The sequence below is a fragment of the Bombus pascuorum genome, unplaced genomic scaffold (genome assembly GCF_905332965.1).
Source record: "Bombus pascuorum unplaced genomic scaffold, iyBomPasc1.1, whole genome shotgun sequence".
Classification (NCBI taxonomy): domain Eukaryota; kingdom Metazoa; phylum Arthropoda; class Insecta; order Hymenoptera; family Apidae; genus Bombus; species Bombus pascuorum.
In genome coordinates, this window is record NW_026869734.1 from 1,276,174 (window position 1) to 1,297,937 (window position 21,764).

Consider the following 21,764-nt stretch of genomic DNA (forward strand, 5'->3'; position numbering starts at 1 on the left):
GCACATTCGAAAAATACACGTCCACATACAAAAATTTACGCGAAAGTGGATTAACATTTAGAAAAATTATCTGAATAATTCATATTACATATATAATTACATATATAAATGATTGCTTGGAGAATTTTGTTTTTAAAATTTTTGGATCCTTATTCGACAATATGAGATTTAAAGGAAATTTATTCTTGTATCTTCTGGTTTTTAAGATGTTTTGCATGTTATTAATAAAAAAAATATGTATCAAACATTTTTTCGCGGACGATCTCTCATACTTTTATTAAAATAAACGGGTGCGTTAAGGTGCTGAATCCGTAAAACTGATAAAATTGTATGATAAACAGATAATTAGAAATTAATAGATAAAATAAAATATCGTTAATAAAATTTCCTATTACGTTTTCCAGAGCTAATAACTTATAGAATTTCTATAAGCATTATATACGCAGATAATAAGTTTTGGATAAGCAAAACTATAACTTAAAACTTTAATTTTAGCCTTTTAATTTATTTTCCTAACTTTCGGTTCTAAACAGTCTGTAGCAGATGTAACAAGAAGTGATTTCTAATGCAAAAGTGTAACTTTTTTTTCCAGGAAATCAAATAAATTGAACAATCAAACAAAACAGGAAATTAAAAAAATTAGATTGTTATCAAAGTGCTTTATATATATTAGAAAAAATGTTGGAACAAACGCAAAAAATTAAATAATTAAAAAGAAGACATAACGTTATAAAAACGCGGAATAAGCAGGTTTTATAATTAGAAAATTATTATTAGTATGGAGGTATCGTAAGTGAATTGATTAGTGAGTTGTGATACATAGATTAGTAGGTGATTGATACTTATACGTGATAATATTAAATTGCATACAAATCTGAATCTGCTTAAAAAATGAAAAAAGGGAAAGTCGGTGAAAAGATAATACCTATATACCTAGAAGATCTTTCTCTCAGATCTTTCAATTAATGTTACTCAATATTTCCTTGTTTCTACGAGAAAGTGTTCTTACGTTCTCCGGTATCGTAACAAAAAATAAATTTAAATCTAATCCAAATAAGTTTCAGTCAAAACTCTTAAAAATATTTACCGCGCATGATTTATACAAGTCAAACGGTGTTACATGTATGCGTTACATGTATAAAGCGATCTCTATTTAAAATATATCTCTTTTTTAGAACAGCGAAGGAGAACACAGCATTCCATGCACGTTGCATGTGTCACACACTCAAGGAAACCATTCGCTCAGTAACCAAATAGACCGAACACCCTGCATGCCACGTCTGTTGAAACAATAACTAAAAAGGCCCTTCCAAAGGGACTAGACCCTCGGTAGAAGTACCTTCCTAACCAGCGCTAAAACAGTCCGTTGTAGCATCTCGAGTCAGTCTTTTTTCTTTTTTTTTTTTTTTATTTTATTTTGGTTATTTTACAATTTGTCCTTGCGGACATTTGGTAAAGTGTTATATCTTATTGGTGAAGAAAAAAAAAATATAAATAAAAAATAATATAGCATGTGGGCGGCTACCCCCAGCGGGGTGCCAGCTTCGTTTTTTTCTAAGTTATATCTTTTATGAGGTCTATTGGGTGTTTCCTTTTTAGTCTTCTTGCGATGTTTGTTGTGTTGCACGTTTCAACTGCCAGCTGGTTCGGGTGTGTTTCTATTCTTGTTCTGTATCTTGTTGCGAATCTGGTAATCTCCTCCTTGACCGTTGGTATTCCGAGGTCTTTCCTTATGTCCTCGTTTCTAACGTACCACGGGGCGTTTACCATTGTTCTAAGGATTTTGGCTTAGATTGTTTCTATTTTGTTTATATGGCTCATTGCTGCTGTTCCCCATAGTGGAATTCCGTATGTCCAGATTGGCTTTATGATTATTTTGTATATTTTCAGTTTGTTTTCTGTGCTTAGTTTGGATTTTCGGCTTGTTAGCCAGTGCATTTGTCTCCTTGCTATCTGTATCTTGTCTATTATTGATTTGATGTGCTGTTTCCATGTGAAGTGTGTATCCATGTGAAGTCCAAGGTATTTGACTTGCCTTGTTTGTGTTATTTGCGTGCCGTTCAGGAAGATGTTTGGTGTTATCTGTTTTCTCAATGTGAATGTAATGTGGTTGCATTTGTCAGGGTTAGCTTTGATTTGTTTGTCCTGTAGCCACTTTTCTATTTTTGTGATGTGCTCTTGTAGTATTGTGGCTGCTGTTACAGGGTTAGTGTGCCTGACTAGCACGGCTGTGTCGTCCGCGAATGTCAGTATTTTGCTATTGGTAGTTGTTGGAATGTTGGCCGTGTATAGTGTGTATAGTATGGGTCCTAGGACGCTTCCTTGTGGAACACCTGCTTTGATGTCTTTTGCTTCGGAGTGTGCGTCCTTGATTTTTACTGTGAAGGTTCTGTTGCTTATGTATGATTTTATTATTTGGTATATTTTTTCCGGGAATTGTTTCTTGATTGTTTGTATTAGGCTTTCGTGGTTTATTTTGTCGAAAGCTTTCTCTATGTCCATGAATAGGGCTGTACAATATTGTTTGTTTTCTATTGTGTGTATTATTTCGTTGACAAGCCTGTGCATTTGTTCTATGGTGGAGTGTTTATTTCTGAATCCAAATTGATGGTCTGGTATTAGTTTTTCCTTCTCTATTATTGGTTTTAGTCGGGCGTATATTACTTTTTCTAGTATTTTGGAGAGCACGGGGAGTAGTGATATTGGTCTGTAGGATGTTGCTTCATGTGGGTCTTTGCCTGATTTGGGTAACATTATGATTTGTGCCTGTTTCCATAATGTGGGATAATATTGTATTCTTAGTATTGCATTGAATATTATTGTAATTAGCCGTATCGCTTTTGGAGGGAGGTTTTTCAATATTTTGCCATTGATTAGATCGATTCCTGGTGCTTTGTTGTTTTTTGTTTTTTCTATTATGTTTCTTATTTCTTGTGCTGTTGTTTTGGGTATGGTGTATTGCTTGTCGATTGCAGTGCTAGTGGCTATCGCGTCGTCGTCCGTATGGCTATTGTGGTTGCTGTTATTGATGTTGTGTGGTGTAAATGTGTTGCATAGGTGGATGGAAAATTCTTCGGCTTGCTCTTCGTTGCTTCTTGCCCATGTGTTGTCTGCTTTTCTGATTGCTGGGACTGGTTTTATCGCCTTCTTTATTTTTTTTTGTGGCTTTCCATAGTGAGTAGTTGTAGTTCTCGTGTGCAAATAGTGACTCTATGAACTTTGTGAATTCGTTGTTGTTGTGCTCTTTTATTTCGTTTTTTATTTCCTTTGCGAGTTTGTTTAGGTGTTTTTTGTTTTCTTTTGTTCTATGTTTTTGCCATTTTGCTTTCGCTTTTCTTTTATCTCTAATTTTTTCGAGGATGTCTGATGGGATTTGTTTTGTTTGTCTAGTGGTAGTTGCTGGTTTTGTGGTTGCCCGTGCTGCCTCTTGTATAGTTTTTGTAAGTGTTGTTACAGCTTGTTCGATGTGTTGGGGCGTTTTCAGTGGGATGTTGCAGTTGATTTTGCTTTCAATTATTTCTTTGAAGGTTTGCCAATTAGTGGATTTGTTGCATAGCGTCTCTGAGTTGTTGTAGAGTATTGGCTTGTTTCTGTATGTTATTATTATGGGTGTATGGTCGGAGCTAAGCTCGAGGCTGGATGCTATATTTATTTTATTTCCGTTTAATCCCTTTGTGACTGCAAAGTCGAGTAGGTCAGGGATTTTGCTCAGATCTGTCGGCCAGTATGTCGGTCTTCCTGTGGATAATATATTGAGATTGTTTTTCCTGATGTGTTTTTCCAGGGTTCTGCCTCGAGGTGTAGTGATTCTTGATCCCCATGTTGTGTGCTTTGAGTTGTAGTCTCCTGCTGCGATAAACTTGTCGCCTAGTTGTTGGAAGTATTCTTCCCACATTTGTGCTGTAATTTTGTGTCGCGGTGGTGCATATACTGCTGACAGCTGTAGACGGTTGCTGCTAGTTTGTACGGTAACGGTAGTTGCTTGTATGTGTTCTTTACTAACTTGGCTGTGTAGGTGGTGTTTAATGTCGTTTCTTATTATCACTGCGGTTCCTCCGTGTGCTTTTCCTGAGGGGTGCTTGGTATCGTATATGGTATAGTGCGGTATTTTTGTGTAGCTTTTTGTTGTGAAATGCGTCTCTGATACGAGTAGTTTGTCTATGTTGTTGTGGTATAGGAATGCTTTGGTTTCAATGGCCCTTTGTTGTAGGCCGTTAGAGTTCCAGGCAGCTATTTTTAGTATGTCCGTTTTTACTTTTTGCTTAGCATGGTTGTTATCAGTTGTATCATAGCTGTGATTTGTAATGATTGCTGTTTGAATGCTTCGTTTAGTTCGCTTATCGTTCTTGTTAACATGTCGGTGCTTTTGATGGATTGTTTTAATAGTTCTTTTATTTCTGTAGCGTCGTTGGTGTTGTTGTTGTGGTTTTGGTTGGCTACGGGTGTTACTTCCTTGGTTGCTTGCGCGTAGCTTCGACTGCCAGTGGTGTTGATATTGTTGTGGTTGTTGTTCATTACGTACTGTACTTTAATTGGTGTCTCAGCTTCTGCCCTGTCTTGTTGTGTGTGGTGGTAGTTATATGTCCTGCTTCTAAACGGCGGAAACAATTTACGTTGGAGTATTTTTCTGGCTGGGCAGCCTTTGTAGCTGGCTGGGTGGTTTCCGTTGCAGCTGTAGCACTTTACCTCGTTTATTTTTCCCGTATATGGGCAGTAAGTTGTCAGGTGCTTTTCTGCGCATTTGACGCACACCGGGTTTCTGTTGCAGTAATTTTTTGTGTGCCCATATTGTTGGCACCGCATGCATTGAGGTATGTCTTTTTTTTGTCTGGGTGGTTCAACTGTGATTATTGTGTTTAAGATTTGTTTAATGTCATAGATTTCCTTGTTGTTTTTGTTCGGTTCTAGTTCTATTAGGAACAGCGGTAGTGGTTGTTTGGTACCAAATCTCGTTATGTTGTTTATTGCCCTTACCTGGTGTCCGATTTTGGCTAGTTCGTCGCATATGTTGCTTGTATTTGTTCTTGGGTGTAATCCTCTGATTACTACCTTGTAGCTTTTATCCGATTTCAATTGGTAGGTGTGGTACCCGGCGTTTTTTTCTTTTAGCACTTTTACCACTTTTCTGTAGGTTTCTGGGGCGTTGATTAGCACTTTTACCTGGTCCAGTTTTAATTGTTTTATTGAGTAGTTTTCTTTGCCTGCCGTATTGTTTAGCAGTTCGAGGAGGGGGTCTGTTACTTGCCCATCGATGTATATTGGTGGTGGTTTGGCGTTGTGTTTTGGTTTTTCCGTTGTTTCTGGTTCCTTCTCTTGTGGTAGTATGCTGAAGGGGTTTTGTAGTGGGATTTCTTGGAGCCACTGCTTACTTTCTGTTTCTGCAGCCCTCCTAGTATTTGCGTTTGTTGTAATTTTTCTTCTTTTGCTGGGTTAGATCGGGTAAGATGTAAAAATAATTTCTGTAAGTCTCACGTGTTGTTAATGGTGATAAATAAATATATACTAGATAACTGTAGACTACAGTTATTCCAACACAATCACCCCTATTATCGTAATTGAAATCAGGGGATCGCCCTGCTCGCGGTGTCGATTCGTACATCGTAACGGGAATTTACGACTCCTGTTGACGCGTCTCAAAGCGAACGCGTCTCCCCGCGACTGGACGAAAATACAATTTCCTTAAGTTAACTTATGCTGTTTATGATATTGCAAAGAAATAAATCATAATATATTCATTAATTAAACAAAGAAATGCTATTACTTGTAAGAACCTATAGTGACTGGCGAGAAATATCACAATTATAGTTTATATTTGGAATTTATTTCACAACAAATACACAGAGCTACATGATAAACAACAGAAAAAATATATAAATTTACTAACTTTTAAATCTTACTTATTAAATATAATCATATCTATACATCGAGTAACACGACATGTATCTATATATCTATTCTATGTATCTATGTGTGACAACAACAATTGTCTAACAAATTTTCAAAGCGTTGATAATTGAAATGATAAAAACTTTCTACTTTTAATACTAGATCAACCAAATTTAGATACGTTAATGAAAGAAGAATTTTGAAAATCAATTAAGGGATATGATACATAACAATAGATACAATAGAGAACAATTGCAACATGATAGAAATTGATACAGTGTTTAACAATGTTTTAAATACATTTCATTATCGGAAATTAATTGTCCCACTGTCGGCCGGGTGCAATCAATATCAGCACAAAGTCTTCTGCCGCTGTACCGTCGATACCATTATACAAGTGTATATGGTGCTCCTCTTCTTCGCCGATAGTCGGCATTCTCATTATCGGCCGTCTGGTACGTTGTTGAAATCTCTGTTTGGGTCGAATGTAAAATTAAATACCATTATTCATTATTCCTTTAACTATCGTTAAAGAATATAAATGATAATATATGAAATGATATTCTATCTAAATTAATTTTCTTTTAAAGAAATTTTTTCTGTAAATATATGTGTATAATAAGTATATTTCCAAAACTTATATTCATTCCACATATATTTTTGTTTTTATATTTAATTATTTAAAAGATCAAAAAATACTAAATAGTTAACTGATTAACTGAATTGATTTGTAAATGACAATTCTATGTGCCTATTCTTATTCCTTGCAGTAATGAAAATACAACAATTTTGTATGTTATTTTCATTGGTCTGTTTTTAAGAAATAATAAATATAATGGTAGTATGGTAGGATAGGAGAGTTTGTGCCATTACATTATTGGTTTTGAATTTCTTCCGAAGATATAAAGCTTTAAATTGCAAAAATAATAGTAAATTATGCAGAATAAAATTTGATGAAAATTTGATGTATAGTTCTAGAAATTTCGCGATAGCTGGATCAGAGAGCATTGTAGTTTCGAAGAAGATACAAGAAAAATTTTGAAGTGACATATCTCTTAAATGAATTTCACCTCTATTAAATCTGATGGTTTAATTATATGACAATTATTTTCTCACTGAATTCAAATAAATACAATGGCCATGACAAGTATTGACACATACTCTCATTTTTAAATGAAACGTTTAAATGACATACGAGTCGTATGAAATAGCCACAGTAAGTAGGGGATTAACCATTTTCCATGGAATTTCAACAATCTTAAGAACACTTACGTATCAAATCAAGTACAAAAGGAATCTTAAGAAATAGAATTCGCTACGTTTCGCTTTCACAAATATTGAAATCTGCCAAAAAAGATTTCGAAAGAGCAATTAGGAGCGACAAGAACGGTTCAAGAATTTTTTCCGTGGTTACGCATATAATTATATATGGAAAGGGAAACGGCAGAAATCGATGTCAAAGATACTGATGGCTATTTTTACACGGCGATACTTATCTTCTAGCGTGAAGGATGACGAATGAAATACCTACTTCGTGCAATGGATGAGGGTATTGCCAGCTTCGTGATATAATAGCGGAAGTTCTACGAGATGGTCGAGCCATGGGCATCGGTTCATCGCTGGACGTCAGTTCATCGCTGGGCGTCAGATCATCGCTGGGCGTCGGTTCAGCGATGAGCGTCGATTTAAGTAAGGTCGAGCCGTAAGTAGCCGAGAAGGGTCGTGGGAGAGGATTCGGCCTCACCTGCATAAGCGGCTGCACCAAGCAAGGCGGTTGAATACCCGGCATCTCGCTGTGCTGGACCACGTCATGCATCTCGATTTCGTCATTGTTTACTACGTCGTCGATTGTCTCCATTTGGAAACAGCTGTGCACCCTCCGATGCAAAGTTACATAAAAGTGGCAGCTAAACAGTACCAGGATGAAGTCTGCCAATACCTCACTGATGCTAAGGATTAACACGAACCAGCTATAGCTTCCAGAGTCTGTATTCTGTAAAAAGACAATGGTTCGTAGTCATTTATCAATTTATCATTTATCAATTTGTCATTTATCAATTTTGATAAATAACAAGAGATGTAAAAGACATGTAAACTGCGTAAAATTCTCGGAAGAATTAGAAAGAAGATATTAGTGTTAGAGAACAAAGATATATCACGATTATTCTTAAATAGATTGAAAAAGGAGAAAAAGGAGAAAAAGAAGATTCATTGGACAATTATAAACAAAAACAAAAAATTATAACATACTAGAAGTATATTATAAATGATGGTCTTTGCAATTTGTAATGGCATACGGTACTTTCATTTTATTAATGATTGATGTTACTTTAATTACGAGGTCATTAGCGACAATTACATTTGATTATTTACATTAATCTGGGTTATTAATCACCTTAGATTTTCTATAAATTTTGGCATTTTATGAACCTTTTTCGACTTTAAATATGGTAATTATCTTCAACAAGGAATTTTAGTGCATATTATATTGTAAAATATATATTTACGATTTATAGATATATAATCTTTATTATCACTAGAATATAAAATATGGAATAATTTATTGTAATAATTAATATAGAATAATTTTTATTATATGGTATAATAAAATTATATATTTATTACTCAATATGTTTACGTTTATTATATATTTTTCAACAGATAAATAATAAATAGTTTTATTACACGTACGATTACATTTGTTTATGGAATATGTAATTTAACTAATGTATTAGTATTTAAAAACACATTAGTATAAATGTCTATCTTCATAAAAGATATAACTTGGAAAACACGAGGCTGGCACCCCGCTGGGGGTGGCCACCCACATGCTATATCTATTTTATTTTATTGTGCTATCGTCTATGGAGATGACATATTAAAATTTATAGATTTATTTTATATAGATTATTAAATAATGAAGAATTTAACTGAAGGAAAAGAAAACAAAAGTAACGTAGAAAAATAGTAATTAACATTTGAGTAGTGCAACATAGTGTTCAGCAGAGAAAAAGAAATAGGAAAGGACAGTACCGGTGAAAGTACAGACAATACGTACGTTTGTGTAAATGTGAACGACGATCACAAATAAACATGTTAGCGAAAGGGCAAAGCTAACGAGGTCGAATACCAGGAAAGCAATGGTAAATCCGGAAAATTTGTTGCGCGGCGTCCACAGCGCATCAAAAATACCAGCAAGTCCTGTGAAACTGGCAACTACGCCTACGCACATCTGCAAACCTTGGCCGAGAGACTTATAGGGCGTCAGTAGAACTGTGAAGACCAAGGTAATCAAACCTGAGAAACATTAAAATCGATTTATATTATAATGTGTTTTAGCATGATAACAATTAAAATATGATTCAATTAAGTTTTAATATATAAAAGTAAATCGTATATAGAGTTATATAAGTATAATAATAATATATTGGAATGTATATTTCATCGTGGAAAATTTATCTATTTGTTAAGATAACAATAATACTAAGATACATGTTTTATCATGCAACATTTGCTTACTTCTTAAAACATTAAAATCGGAAATACAAAAGTTGTCGAATAAAGAATTTGTCTTTTCCCTTTGAATTAATACAAAAAATGTTCTAACGCTTGCAAACTTTTAATCAAACGTAATTGCTGAAATTTTTACAACGGATCAATCTTTCCCAAAAATGATAAAACTCTATGATCTCAACTAAGTGGCTAATAAGTTGTTATAGTGGTAGATGCGACTGTAAAGTATCAATGAAAAAAGTTACAATTTAAAGTTACTTAATTTAAGAAAAACAATAAAATGACGTAACGATTTTGAAATTTTGAAATTTTGAAATTTTGAAATTTAATGCAAAAATACTAATCAGCGTTATGAAATAATTTATATCAATCTAATGTTATACTAAAAAAAAAAAAAAAAAAAAAAAAAAAAAAACTGCCACACATATATTATATATAATCCCAATCCTTTGTGCAGAAAGCATTCGAAACTTGTGTACACCTGTTGTGAACATAATAGTTCGATGGAACAACAACAACCAAGATCCCAGTGGTGGTCTGCTAATAGGCGCTAATAGGCGAAGCTATAGCTGGTTCGTGTTAATCCTTAGCATCAGTGAGGTATTGGCAGACTTCATCCTGGTACTGTTTAGCTGCCACTTTTATGTAACTTTGCATCGGAGGGTGCACAGCTGTTTCCAAATGGAGACAATCGACGACGTAGTAAACAATGACGAAATCGAGATGCATGACGTGGTCCAGCACAGCGAGATGCCGGGTATTCAACCGCCTTGCTTGGTGCAGCCGCTTATGCAGGTGAGGCCGAATCCTCTCCCACGACCCTTCTCGGCTACTTACGGCTCGACCTTACTTAAATCGACGCTCATCGCTGAACCGACGCCCAGCGATGATCTGACGCCCAGCGATGAACTAACGTCCAGCGATGAACCGATGCCCATGGCTCGACCATCTCGTAGAACTTCCGCTATTATATCACGAAGCTGGCAATACCCTCATCCATTGCACGAAGTAGGTATTTCATTCGTCATCCTTCACGCTAGAAGATAAGTATCGCCGTGTAAAAATAGCCATCAGTATCTTTGACATCGATTTCTGCCGTTTCCCTTTCCATATATAATTATATGCGTAACCACGGAAAAAATTCTTGAACCGTTCTTGTCGCTCCTAATTGCTCTTTCGAAATCTTTTTTGGCAGATTTCAATATTTGTGAAAGCGAAACGTAGCGAATTCTATTTCTTAAGATTCCTTTTGTACTTGATTTGATACGTAAGTGTTCTTAAGATTGTTGAAATTCCATGGAAAATGGTTAATCCCCTACTTACTGTGGCTATTTCATACGACTCGTATGTCATTTAAACGTTTCATTTAAAAATGAGAGTATGTGTCAATACTTGTCATGGCCATTGTATTTATTTGAATTCATTGAGAAAATAATTGTCATATAATTAAACCATCAGATTTAATAGAGGTGAAATTCATTTAAGAGATATGTCACTTCAAAATTTTTCTTGTATCTTCTTCGAAACTACAATGCTCTCTGATCCAGCTATCGCGAAATTTCTAGAACTATACATCAAATTTTCATCAAATTTTATTCTGCATAATTTACTATTATTTTTGCAATTTAAAGCTTTATATCTTCGGAAGAAATTCAAAACCAATAATGTAATGGCACAAACTCTCCTATCCTACCATACTACCATTATATTTATTATTTCTTAAAAACAGACCAATGAAAATAACATACAAAATTGTTGTATTTTCATTACTGCAAGGAATAAGAATAGGCACATAGAATTGTCATTTACAAATCAATTCAGTTAATCAGTTAACTATTTAGTATTTTTTGATCTTTTAAATAATTAAATATAAAAACAAAAATATATGTGGAATGAATATAAGTTTTGGAAATATACTTATTATACACATATATTTACAGAAAAAATTTCTTTAAAAGAAAATTAATTTAGATAAAATATCATTTCATATATTATCATTTATATTCTTTAACGATAGTTAAAGGAATAATGAATAATGGTATTTAATTTTACATTCGACCCAAACAGAGATTTCAACAACGTACCAGACGGCCGATAATGAGAATGCCGACTATCGGCGAAGAAGAGGAGTAATCATATTTTAATTGTTATCATGCTAAAACACATTATAATATAAATCGATTTTAATGTTTCTCAGGTTTGATTACCTTGGTCTTCACAATTCTACTGGCGCCCTATAAGTCTCTCGGCCAGGGTTTGCAGATGTACGCAGGCGGAGTTGCCACTTTTACAGGACTTGCTGGTATTGTTGATGCATTGATGACGTCGCCCAACAGATCTTCCGGCTTTACCATGGCTTTCCTTGTATTCGACCTCGCTGCCTTTGGCCTTTCGTTTACATCTCTATCTGTGATCGTCGTTCGTATTTCCACAAACGTAGGCATGCCACTGGATGGTGACAAGTCTAATTCGGTACGTATTGTCTGTACTTTCACCGGTACTGTCCTTTCCTATTTCTTTTTCTCTGCTGAACACTATGTTGCACTACTGAAATGTTAATTACTATTTTTCTACGTTACTTTTGTTTTCTTTTCCTTCAGTTAAATTCTTCATTATTCAATAATCTATACAATTATTTATATAGTAAATAACAAGTATTGAAGTAACGATCAAATAAATGTTGGAGAGGACAATACGTACCGAATTAGACTTGTCACCATCCAGTGGCATGCCTACGTTTGTGGAAATACGAACGACGATCACAGATAGAGATGTAAACGAAAGGCCAAAGGCAGCGAGGTCGAATACAAGGAAAGCCATGGTAAAGCCGGAAGATCTGTTGGGCGACGTCATCAATGCATCAACAATACCAGCAAGTCCTGTAAAAGTGGCAACTCCGCCTGCGTACATCTGCAAACCCTGGCCGAGAGACTTATAGGGCGCCAGTAGAATTGTGAAGACCAAGGTAATCAAACCTGAGAAACATTAAAATCGATTTATATTATAATGTGTTTTAGCATGATAACAATTAAAATATGATTACTCCTCTTCTTCGCCGATAGTCGGCATTCTCATTATCGGCCGTCTGGTACGTTGTTGAAATCTCTGTTTGGGTCGAATGTAAAATTAAATACCATTATTCATTATTCCTTTAACTATCGTTAAAGAATATAAATGATAATATATGAAATGATATTTTATCTAAATTAATTTTCTTTTAAAGAAATTTTTTCTGTAAATATATGTGTATAATAAGTATATTTCCAAAACTTATATTCATTCCACATATATTTTTGTTTTTATATTTAATTATTTAAAAGATCAAAAAATACTAAATAGTTAACTGATTAACTGAATTGATTTGTAAATGACAATTCTATGTGCCTATTCTTATTCCTTGCAGTAATGAAAATACAACAATTTTGTATGTTATTTTCATTGGTCTGTTTTTAAGAAATAATAAATATAATGGTAGTATGGTAGGATAGGAGAGTTTGTGCCATTACATTATTGGTTTTGAATTTCTTCCGAAGATATAAAGCTTTAAATTGCAAAAATAATAGTAAATTATGCAGAATAAAATTTGATGAAAATTTGATGTATAGTTCTAGAAATTTCGCGATAGCTGGATCAGAGAGCATTGTAGTTTCGAAGAAGATACAAGAAAAATTTTGAAGTGACATATCTCTTAAATGAATTTCACCTCTATTAAATCTGATGGTTTAATTATATGACAATTATTTTCTCAATGAATTCAAATAAATACAATGGCCATGACAAGTATTGACACATACTCTCATTTTTAAATGAAACGTTTAAATGACATACGAGTCGTATGAAATAGCCACAGTAAGTAGGGGATTAACCATTTTCCATGGAATTTCAACAATCTTAAGAACACTTACGTATCAAATCAAGTACAAAAGGAATCTTAAGAAATAGAATTCGCTACGTTTCGCTTTCACAAATATTGAAATCTGCCAAAAAAGATTTCGAAAGAGCAATTAGGAGCGACAAGAACGGTTCAAGAATTTTTTCCGTGGTTACGCATATAATTATATATGGAAAGGGAAACGGCAGAAATCGATGTCAAAGATACTGATGGCTATTTTTACACGGCGATACTTATCTTCTAGCGTGAAGGATGACGAATGAAATACCTACTTCGTGCAATGGATGAGGGTATTGCCAGCTTCGTGATATAATAGCGGAAGTTCTACGAGATGGTCGAGCCGTGGGCATCGGTTCATCGCTGGACGTCAGTTCATCGCTGGGCGTCAGATCATCGCTGGGCGTCGGTTCAGCGATGAGCGTCGATTTAAGTAAGGTCGAGCCGTAAGTAGCCGAGAAGGGTCGTGGGAGAGGATTCGGCCTCACCTGCATAAGCGGCTGCACCAAGCAAGGCGGTTGAATACCCGGCATCTCGCTGTGCTGGACCACGTCATGCATCTCGATTTCGTCATTGTTTACTACGTCGTCGATTGTCTCCATTTGGAAACAGCTGTGCACCCTCCGATGCAAAGTTACATAAAAGTGGCAGCTAAACAGTACCAGGATGAAATCTGCCAATACCTCACTGATGCTAAGGATTAACACAAACCAGCTATAGCTTCCAGAGTCTGTATTCTATAAAAAGACAACGGTTCGTAGTCATTTATCAATTTATCATTTATCAATTCGTCATTTATCAATTTTGATAAATAACAAGAGATGTAAAAGCGTGGCGGGCGTGGACATGTGCCTGGTCACCTTACATCGCTGGCAGGGGATACATTGCCGTGCCCTGTTTCGACAATGCTTGTTTATCGACGGCCAAACGAAACGCGTCGTCACCAAATTTTGCGTGGTGCGTATCCCTGGATGGGAAAGCCCGTGTAACGAATCAAATACATTGTATCGCAGAGATTTCGGAACATACGGTCACACAGTTTCACAAGCTATATCACAGTATATTTGTACGGCTTGGTCGGTAAATTGTAAAAATTCAGTTGAAACTCATAATTCTTTATTTCAATGATACATACAAAAGATTAAGTTTTGCATGGGAACCAATAAAAGAGTCGACAGAAGAAGAAGTAGATACAATTCTATGTGAAAACCATAACGAAACTATAGGACACCTGGGAGTACAAAAAACTTATCAAAGAATTGAAGAAAAATAGAAAATACCAGGATTAATGGAAAGGGTAGAGACTTGTATCAAAAATTGCGATGCATGTCAGAAGGAAAAGCTAACGCGAATTGGACTCAAGGAAATGCCAGTCATTTCAGATACACCTTTGCAAACAAACGATAAAATAGCAACGTTTAATATTTGTGTAAACAGTGCATTTCTCATATCTCATTCCGATTTGCCCCAATTTGCTACATTTCACGCAGAGATGCTTCGAGAGGACCGAACCTTTATTTGCTATAATAGTCTTTTCTGATTTATTTTACATTTGCGTCTTAACGTGCTGTGTAATCTGTAATTTGCAATACAAATATATACCGGGATATTTGACCATTTTCTTATGCGGAACGGATAGGGGCTATTGCCGGTGATAAGAAATCAGCGAGAATGTACGGAACTTTCAGTTACCACAGCAAACCATAATTCGATCGAAAATTTCCTGTAGCTTGGAATTAATTTTGGATGAATACATTCCCGTCGCGTAAATGAGGAGGCCATTGGCAAATACTAACGCGCATAGGTTAAAGTCGCTATTCAGATGGAAGAGGCTCGAAGCACGACTAAAATACAAATTGAACAGGATGGAGGTGTTGAACGTTCCCTGTTGCAGACCGTTATTCACTCCGAAGACGATATTCGAGCTTGACATCCAATGAGACACATTTCGAAGATTGTGGACCAAATCACCTGAACTGCATGTTTAAAGAAACCGTATCGTATCAGCTTTTATAGCAAACCGCTCGATCGAAACATGTCAAAATCCCTTTCCAGGACTATGAGTAGAGTTTTGCTACCAGCAGACGCCTGTCACGAATTTTATTATGGCGTGGACCTTACTGTATTTGACCCGGAAGCCAAATTGCTGATCGAGAGGAATGGCAGCCTCTTTACAATGAAACGGTATGAGTCTCTGTATCACACTCTCAAAGACCTTACTAATGGATACTCTGCAAACAGCTAACTCGTTGATCTGTACCTGGCTGGATTTGGTTTGTTGGTTTGTTCTTATCCTTCCCCAGCAAGGGAACTACTTTCCCCATCTTCCATATCTTAGAAAAGTATGCTGGTATCAGAGATCATTGAGCATCAAGGAGAAGAAGAATGTGCATCTTTGCGGGAGCTATAGCTATATTGGTACTGCGTTGAAGATATCGAAGCCTGATAACCTATCCCATTCAGCAACTTAAATTGAATCGTTAACGAATCTACCGATGTGAAATAATTCTCTGAGACATCGGAGCCGGAGCGGTTACTAGCCCTGTTTCCTCAGGTGAAGGTACAGACCCTGTTCCAGCGGCTCAACGAAAATCTGCATTTTCAAGATTATGAAATTTGGGAATCTGAGAAGATCATCATACACATTTCGGCGCACACTTCCAAAATTTGTCCCCAGTAGTCTTGTGGGATTCACGAAACTTTTCGCGCGGTAGAAAGGAGAACGGATAAAGAATGCTTCGCTACATACAAATAACAAATGCTGTTGGAACGAGTGATAAAAGTTTAACAAGTTTGAAGTGATGAAATAGCACGCAAGCACAATACTAATTAAAGACCTGTACAAAGAACAGTTTATAACTTGAAAGGAAGAAACGACACAAGATCGTGAATAACAGAAGCACGTGTTGCGTAGACGTTTATTCTTATTCTTGGCATGTCATCGCGTTACTAGTAAGTTCTGGAAGCCGGCGGTACCGGAGACGTCACGAAGTGGACTTATTTGTCGACTTGGTACCAGTAACGATGTATCTTCTGTTCTGTCATACGAGGAGGTTATTCAACTATGGAAGACGGTGAGAATCGTCCGAAGAAAATTTGAGGGCGCCGATCAAGAGGTATAGCATTCGTCTTACTTGCGGAAACGTGGTTTTGGAATCTTTAATTCTCTGAGTGCAGAGAACTCGGGATCTATCAGAGGCCTTACTGATAAGCATTTTTATGGCTCTATATCCCTTGCCGTGTTCGATGACCGATGGGATAGAGTAACATAGAGTGCCGAAGCGCTTCTTCAGCCGATTTAAGGTGCGGAAGATTCGGTGTTTGTCTTGTAGCAATTTTAAAGATTATTATTATTTATGGTCTGGAGGACGATCTCTATGTTGTTACTGTTGTCTCAGTGGTCTTATCCCCGTGGACAAATATATCAAATTCTGACAGTTCGATGCATTGGCATTTTATTTTCAATATTTACAACATTTTTTAATACTCGAATAACATTCTTCCTCGTTTCATAAACATATTGTATCGGTTCTTTTGAACACTCACTTCGATCGTTTTCACTTTTCGGTTCTGGAAGTTGAGGCGATGATGTAAATTTCATGTACGGTATAGGTACTGAAATTTGTGGATTTTGCAGGGATAAATTGTAAAATGGTTTGTGTTTAAATCTTTTTCCATCCCTTTCATATAGTGCCTGCATAAACTATGTGCATCTCAGTTATAATATATTCATGTGATAAATTCAGTTTTTTTTTTTCTTTTTATATATATATGGTTTATTTTGGTTTTTACAATTTGTCATGAAGGACATTTGGTAAAGTGTTATATCTCATTGGTAATAAAAAAAAATAAAATAAAAATAAATATAACATGTGGGTGGCTACCCTCAGCAGGGTGCCAACTTCGTGTTTTCTAAGTTATATCTTTTATGATAAATTCAGTTTGTTAAAAATAATGTGTTTGTCAAAATTTGACATACCTGACCACAGCGATAATACATGCTACCACTGCCACGGCAAAATGATGTTTTGAATACTTCTTCTTCGTAGATAGGTACATGAACATATAAATAAGGAAACAACTGTGCCCAAAATAGATCTTCTACTTCTTGGAATGTCTTAGATCCGAAAAATTCGTGAGTCCAACCTGGACCAAAAAGTGCAACAGAAAGTCCTTCGTGTCGTATTTTTTGTGAAGCCTGTAGATTATAATGGTTTAATGAAATATTAAACGATATTATATTATATGCTACAATAAAATAAGTAATATTGTAATTACATATGATGAATTAAATCCACCACCGCCAGGACAACCTCTACCTCAAACATCAACTCCTACATATATATCATGAATATCTCGACTGTGAGTTTTTGCTAGTGCCAAACTGTTTTTCAATTTTGATTTCATCCAGTTATAATTCAAGTAAATGGCATCGCAGTTTAAAAAGAAATCTCTGAAATATTGTACTTAGAACATTCAATAAAATTTACAAACAGAAACAATTGTAAAAGTATAAGAGTGTAATAAGCTTACATGTTTTTACTGTTAAGCTCATTTTGCCAATTTAATTTTCCTTCATTGGTTACGCTATCGTACCATATAATTTCAGAATTTCTAATTGCTTCATGAATATTTTCTGTTAGATATTTTACAAAATAAATTAAATTATTAACTTGCTCACTTTTAATGGTATTTTCAATATTTAATAACCAGCCATCAAACTTATAAAATTTTGCAACAAGTATTAGTGCATCTGCAAATCTTCTTACTTCTTCATGAGATTCAAGTATAACATCCCAGATACCTTTCTCTTTCCGTAATTACAGTACCAAGAACTTTTACACCATGATTATGTGCTGCATTAATCCATCCAAAAGGGGGCACAGTTATGAAATGATGACTAAAATACACAAAAGTGTCAATAACACTCCAGTGATAAAATAGGTAAGAATCATAAGATTCTGATCCATATATAAATCTGAAAAATCAAGGGTATATTATGTATAATATATGAATTAATAAATATAGTGATTTCTATTACCTGTCTTCTAGGTAGCCACCTTTCATATCATGACAGAGCAACGTTTTCGGATGTACTTCTCTATCCAATTTTTCTAACCGCGTTCTTCCTGCGCTTATTTCTAAACCACTGTACACATAATCAGTTGAATCTCGTAGTTCTCCAATTTCTGGCCATGGTTTCAAGTTACCCACGTTATCGAATAATTCTTTTAAGTTTTTGAAAGGTTGTGACTCTGTAACTTCCGTCCTCATCTCTCTGAATTATACTGTTCCACAGATCACTTTCAAATAGTTTTTAATTCATTAACTCAAACAAAGGTTTCTCTTCTTATTTTGGTTCACCGGAAACTTGTATATACATGCGAAGCAGATAGTGTTCCCATCTAACAGAACTGGCATATCAAATTACGTCTCATGATATAATACCATTATCTACCAACTGCTAATGGGCAAAAAGATGTTCATTTCTCTATCAAACAAAGTATACAAAATAAAATTATGAATTTATAATGCTCCTACATCAATGTTTATATGATTGTTTCGACTTTCAAAGTAATATTCTTATTTACGCAAGTATATATTCTTTAATATTTTGCAAAAATTATACCGAAACAAACAATTTGGAATAAACATAACTAAGTAAATACTTTAACTTTTTTTTATATTTAATTAAATATTTTATTTGATTTGAGTAGAATTTAACACCTAACCTTTACGTTTAAAATATTACTCTTTCTCATTCTCTCTTTCAATGTTATTTCTTCTGCTTCCGTTTTATGATATTTATGACATTTCTTAGTTCAGATATAAGTAACTTTTTCGTAATTTATAAAAAATGACACTCTTTTTAATTATCCTACACTATTAATCCATTACATGTCTTGTTGTAATTTAACTTTTAGCAACTTAAGATATGTGCATGTACAGAGTAATTTTCTTCCTAAGAATAATCATTTAATATTACGATGGCGCCCGTCAGATCGCTGATTCGGTGCGGAGAACTTCGGAGAAGTTGGTGGGCCCATATCTGTCAAGACCACTCACCTCACCTTCACGTGGAGCTCCCCGTCGTCCTGCATCGTTTCCGACCGGGGTAGGGTGCGAAAGAGTGAGTGGCAAAGGAAACGAGGGCATGGCTCGTTAACCATACACACGAAGAATGATGATGATGGAGCAGAATAAAGATATTACTTACGGTGCAGGAGAGGGATACCGCAGTACCGGCGCAGTTGTGGGTGGTGAAGTGGGCTCCGGTGCGTCGTTAGCTAACGACCACGGCCGTTTGGGGGTGGACTGCCAGGCCCCCTTACGTGTTAATGCTACTGGTTCGGAAGATATAGAGATGGAGATGGATATAGAGCTAGAGATGGAGGTGGCTTCGGCAGAAGAGACCCCTCCGGGAGAAGAGAAAATGGCAGAGGCCAACAGCGAACGAAAAAAGGAAAAGAGGGTAGAGACGGAGAGGACTGTGGACAGAAGCGGAAGCAGCAGCCGAGGGGGAAAAGCACCATCGTCCCCGCCTGCGTCCAAGGCACCGGGAGTCTCTTCCTCCTCCTCCTCTCCGCCCCCAATTGACGATAGCGAGATCTTCCGAATCCCTAGGAAGGTAGGGGAAAAAGGGAAGTCTAGAGAGGGGGCACGATCTGGGGACAACTCTAGAGAGCAATCTAGATCGAGAAGAGGGTCGATGTCAGGTGCTCGGTCGGAGAACGATGAGTCGTGTGGATCAAGATCCACGATGGCCTCAGTCACATCCCGAGGAAAGAAGCGTAAGATAGTGATGGAGATAGGACAGATGGTCAGGCCAGCCAGGCGCAGGGCAAAGAAGACATGAGGTCGCGGATGGAGGCGCTTGAGAGGCAGGTCAGCGGCCTCGGCCCCTCTATTCTGGGAACCTTAAGGGGAGAAGTAAGGGCAATACTCGGGGAGTTAACGCAGTCGAAACAAGCAGAGGGAATGGCCGGGAAAGCAGGCCAACTACAACAGATCCGCCAGGCGACCTACCCCCGACCTCCGCCCCCCCCCCCCCCCAACCTCAACCTCTGTGAATCGGGGGGACAGAGGAAACCGAATAGCAGACGGTGGTGTCCAGAAGGGCCAGAAGGAGGGCGAGAGAACCCGCACGGCTAGGAATGGGTTACAGAGCGCCTATCCCTATCACACCATCGGCGGCAGGAGCAGGAAGAACAGTAGTCCCAGCGGTGCTAACACCTCCTCTTCTCTCTGGTCGAAGGAGGAGGAGAAGAAGGAATAGAGGGAAAGGCATAAGCTACGCGCAAGTGGGGAATCGGTTAAAGTACTTGGGCCTAACCATTGATGACCAATGGTCCTTCCAGCCCCACTTTGAGAACCTCGCCCCGAAGGTGACAGCTGTGGCCAACGCCCTCTGCGGTATCACTGCGATGGCACTCAGCGTTCCCACGACACGTCCAGTGTGGCGATACGACGAAGTTCAATGCTTTCACATATGTCTAGCGTGGTAATCAGGTGTAGGATCAGGTGTAGGATCAGGTGTAGAATGGTTCACATATGCTTACGGGTGGTCATGTGGTCCAAAGAAATTAAATGCGAGATCATCACAAAGTTACCGAATTCAATCCAGGTATCGTTAGCACTATAGTCATAACATCTAACATAGTGTTTTCACAAACGCTCAGTGTGTTAAAACGATCCAGAGAAGTGAGAGTCGTCCAAGTACGAGATCGAGAATGGTCCATCATGTCATTACGGTCGGACTGATAATTCACAAAATGCAACTAGTACTTCGAATACTAATCATAACGTAACTGATTTCCGCTCTCTTTTAACTCTTCCTTTATCAAACGTCCGATCAGAATTTTTGCTGTCAAACTGGACCCTTGACCTATTTTGACACTTAACTAAATTGTAAACAACATCAGTTATATCGAGTCCAACATTGGGAAAACCCAATATTCTAAATACACCCGAGGACGTGTGACAGTCGGGATGGCCGTGTCGAAGATGAAAAGACAACGGGGCCCTCCATTGGAATTACTTGGAAAACCTCAATACTGTAGCATTTACGAAATAATCCAGACACAGTCATTCGAAACTTGAGACAATGAGCTTAGGCTCGAGGCGACAACCGTTCGCCGAGCGTAGCCACGGTCACGGGATGAACGTTCCACCTAACAGAGAAGTGCCAGTATTATGAGACACACGTTGTGTTGACAATCAAACCTCGAGCAGGAGCAATGTCGCAGCTACGCGGGTCAGCTTAGCAACGGCGGCTGCAGTTTTGTTGGTATCCCCGGCCAATATTCAACAAAACGAACGCGATCGTAAGGAGAGAAAAGTTTTCATCAGTCTTTTATTTTTGCGATCTCCTTGGAGAATTACACATCGTCTTTACGTGCAGTATATACCGAGCGTCACAGCGAACGTTACTTTGTGCTTCAAAATATATTCTCAGTTTAACAAAGAGTTAGCTCGT

The 21,764-nt window shown here is 36.9% G+C and overlaps 3 protein-coding genes across 3 annotated transcripts in view; all 3 read right to left on the reverse strand.

Moving 5' to 3' along the window:
* LOC132915699 (uncharacterized) overlaps positions 1 to 21,764 on the reverse strand; it is a 229,591-nt gene that overhangs the window by 203,920 nt on the left and 3,907 nt on the right. The gene's annotated exons all lie outside the window — the stretch shown is intronic.
* Positions 6,011 to 7,882, reverse strand: LOC132915702 (cell surface glycoprotein 1-like). The gene is made up of 2 exons (XM_060975527.1): positions 7,418 to 7,882; positions 6,011 to 6,358 (listed from the first exon to the last, which is right to left on the reverse strand). Exons 1-2 carry the CDS (start codon positions 7,742 to 7,744, stop codon positions 6,203 to 6,205), a joined length of 483 nt encoding a protein of 160 aa, XP_060831510.1. The 5' UTR covers positions 7,745 to 7,882; the 3' UTR covers positions 6,011 to 6,202.
* On the reverse strand, positions 17,522 to 18,851 carry LOC132915696 (cytosolic endo-beta-N-acetylglucosaminidase-like). Its single transcript, XM_060975520.1, is given in 4 exon segments — positions 17,522 to 17,741; positions 17,822 to 18,079; positions 18,081 to 18,266; positions 18,330 to 18,851. Coding segments are annotated over 4 exon segments (882 nt in total). The 5' UTR covers positions 18,563 to 18,851; the 3' UTR covers positions 17,522 to 17,536.

What these genes read in the sequence shown, in the direction of transcription:
- LOC132915702 (XM_060975527.1), bottom strand. Translation starts at nt 7,744, where the DNA reads ATGGAGACAATCGACGACGTAGTAAACAATGACGAAATCGAGATGCAT. An exon ending in ACCCTCATCCATTGCACGAA is followed by an intron (nt 6,359 to 7,417) that starts GTAGGTATTTCA and finishes CGACCCAAACAG; the next exon opens with AGATTTCAACAACGTACCAG.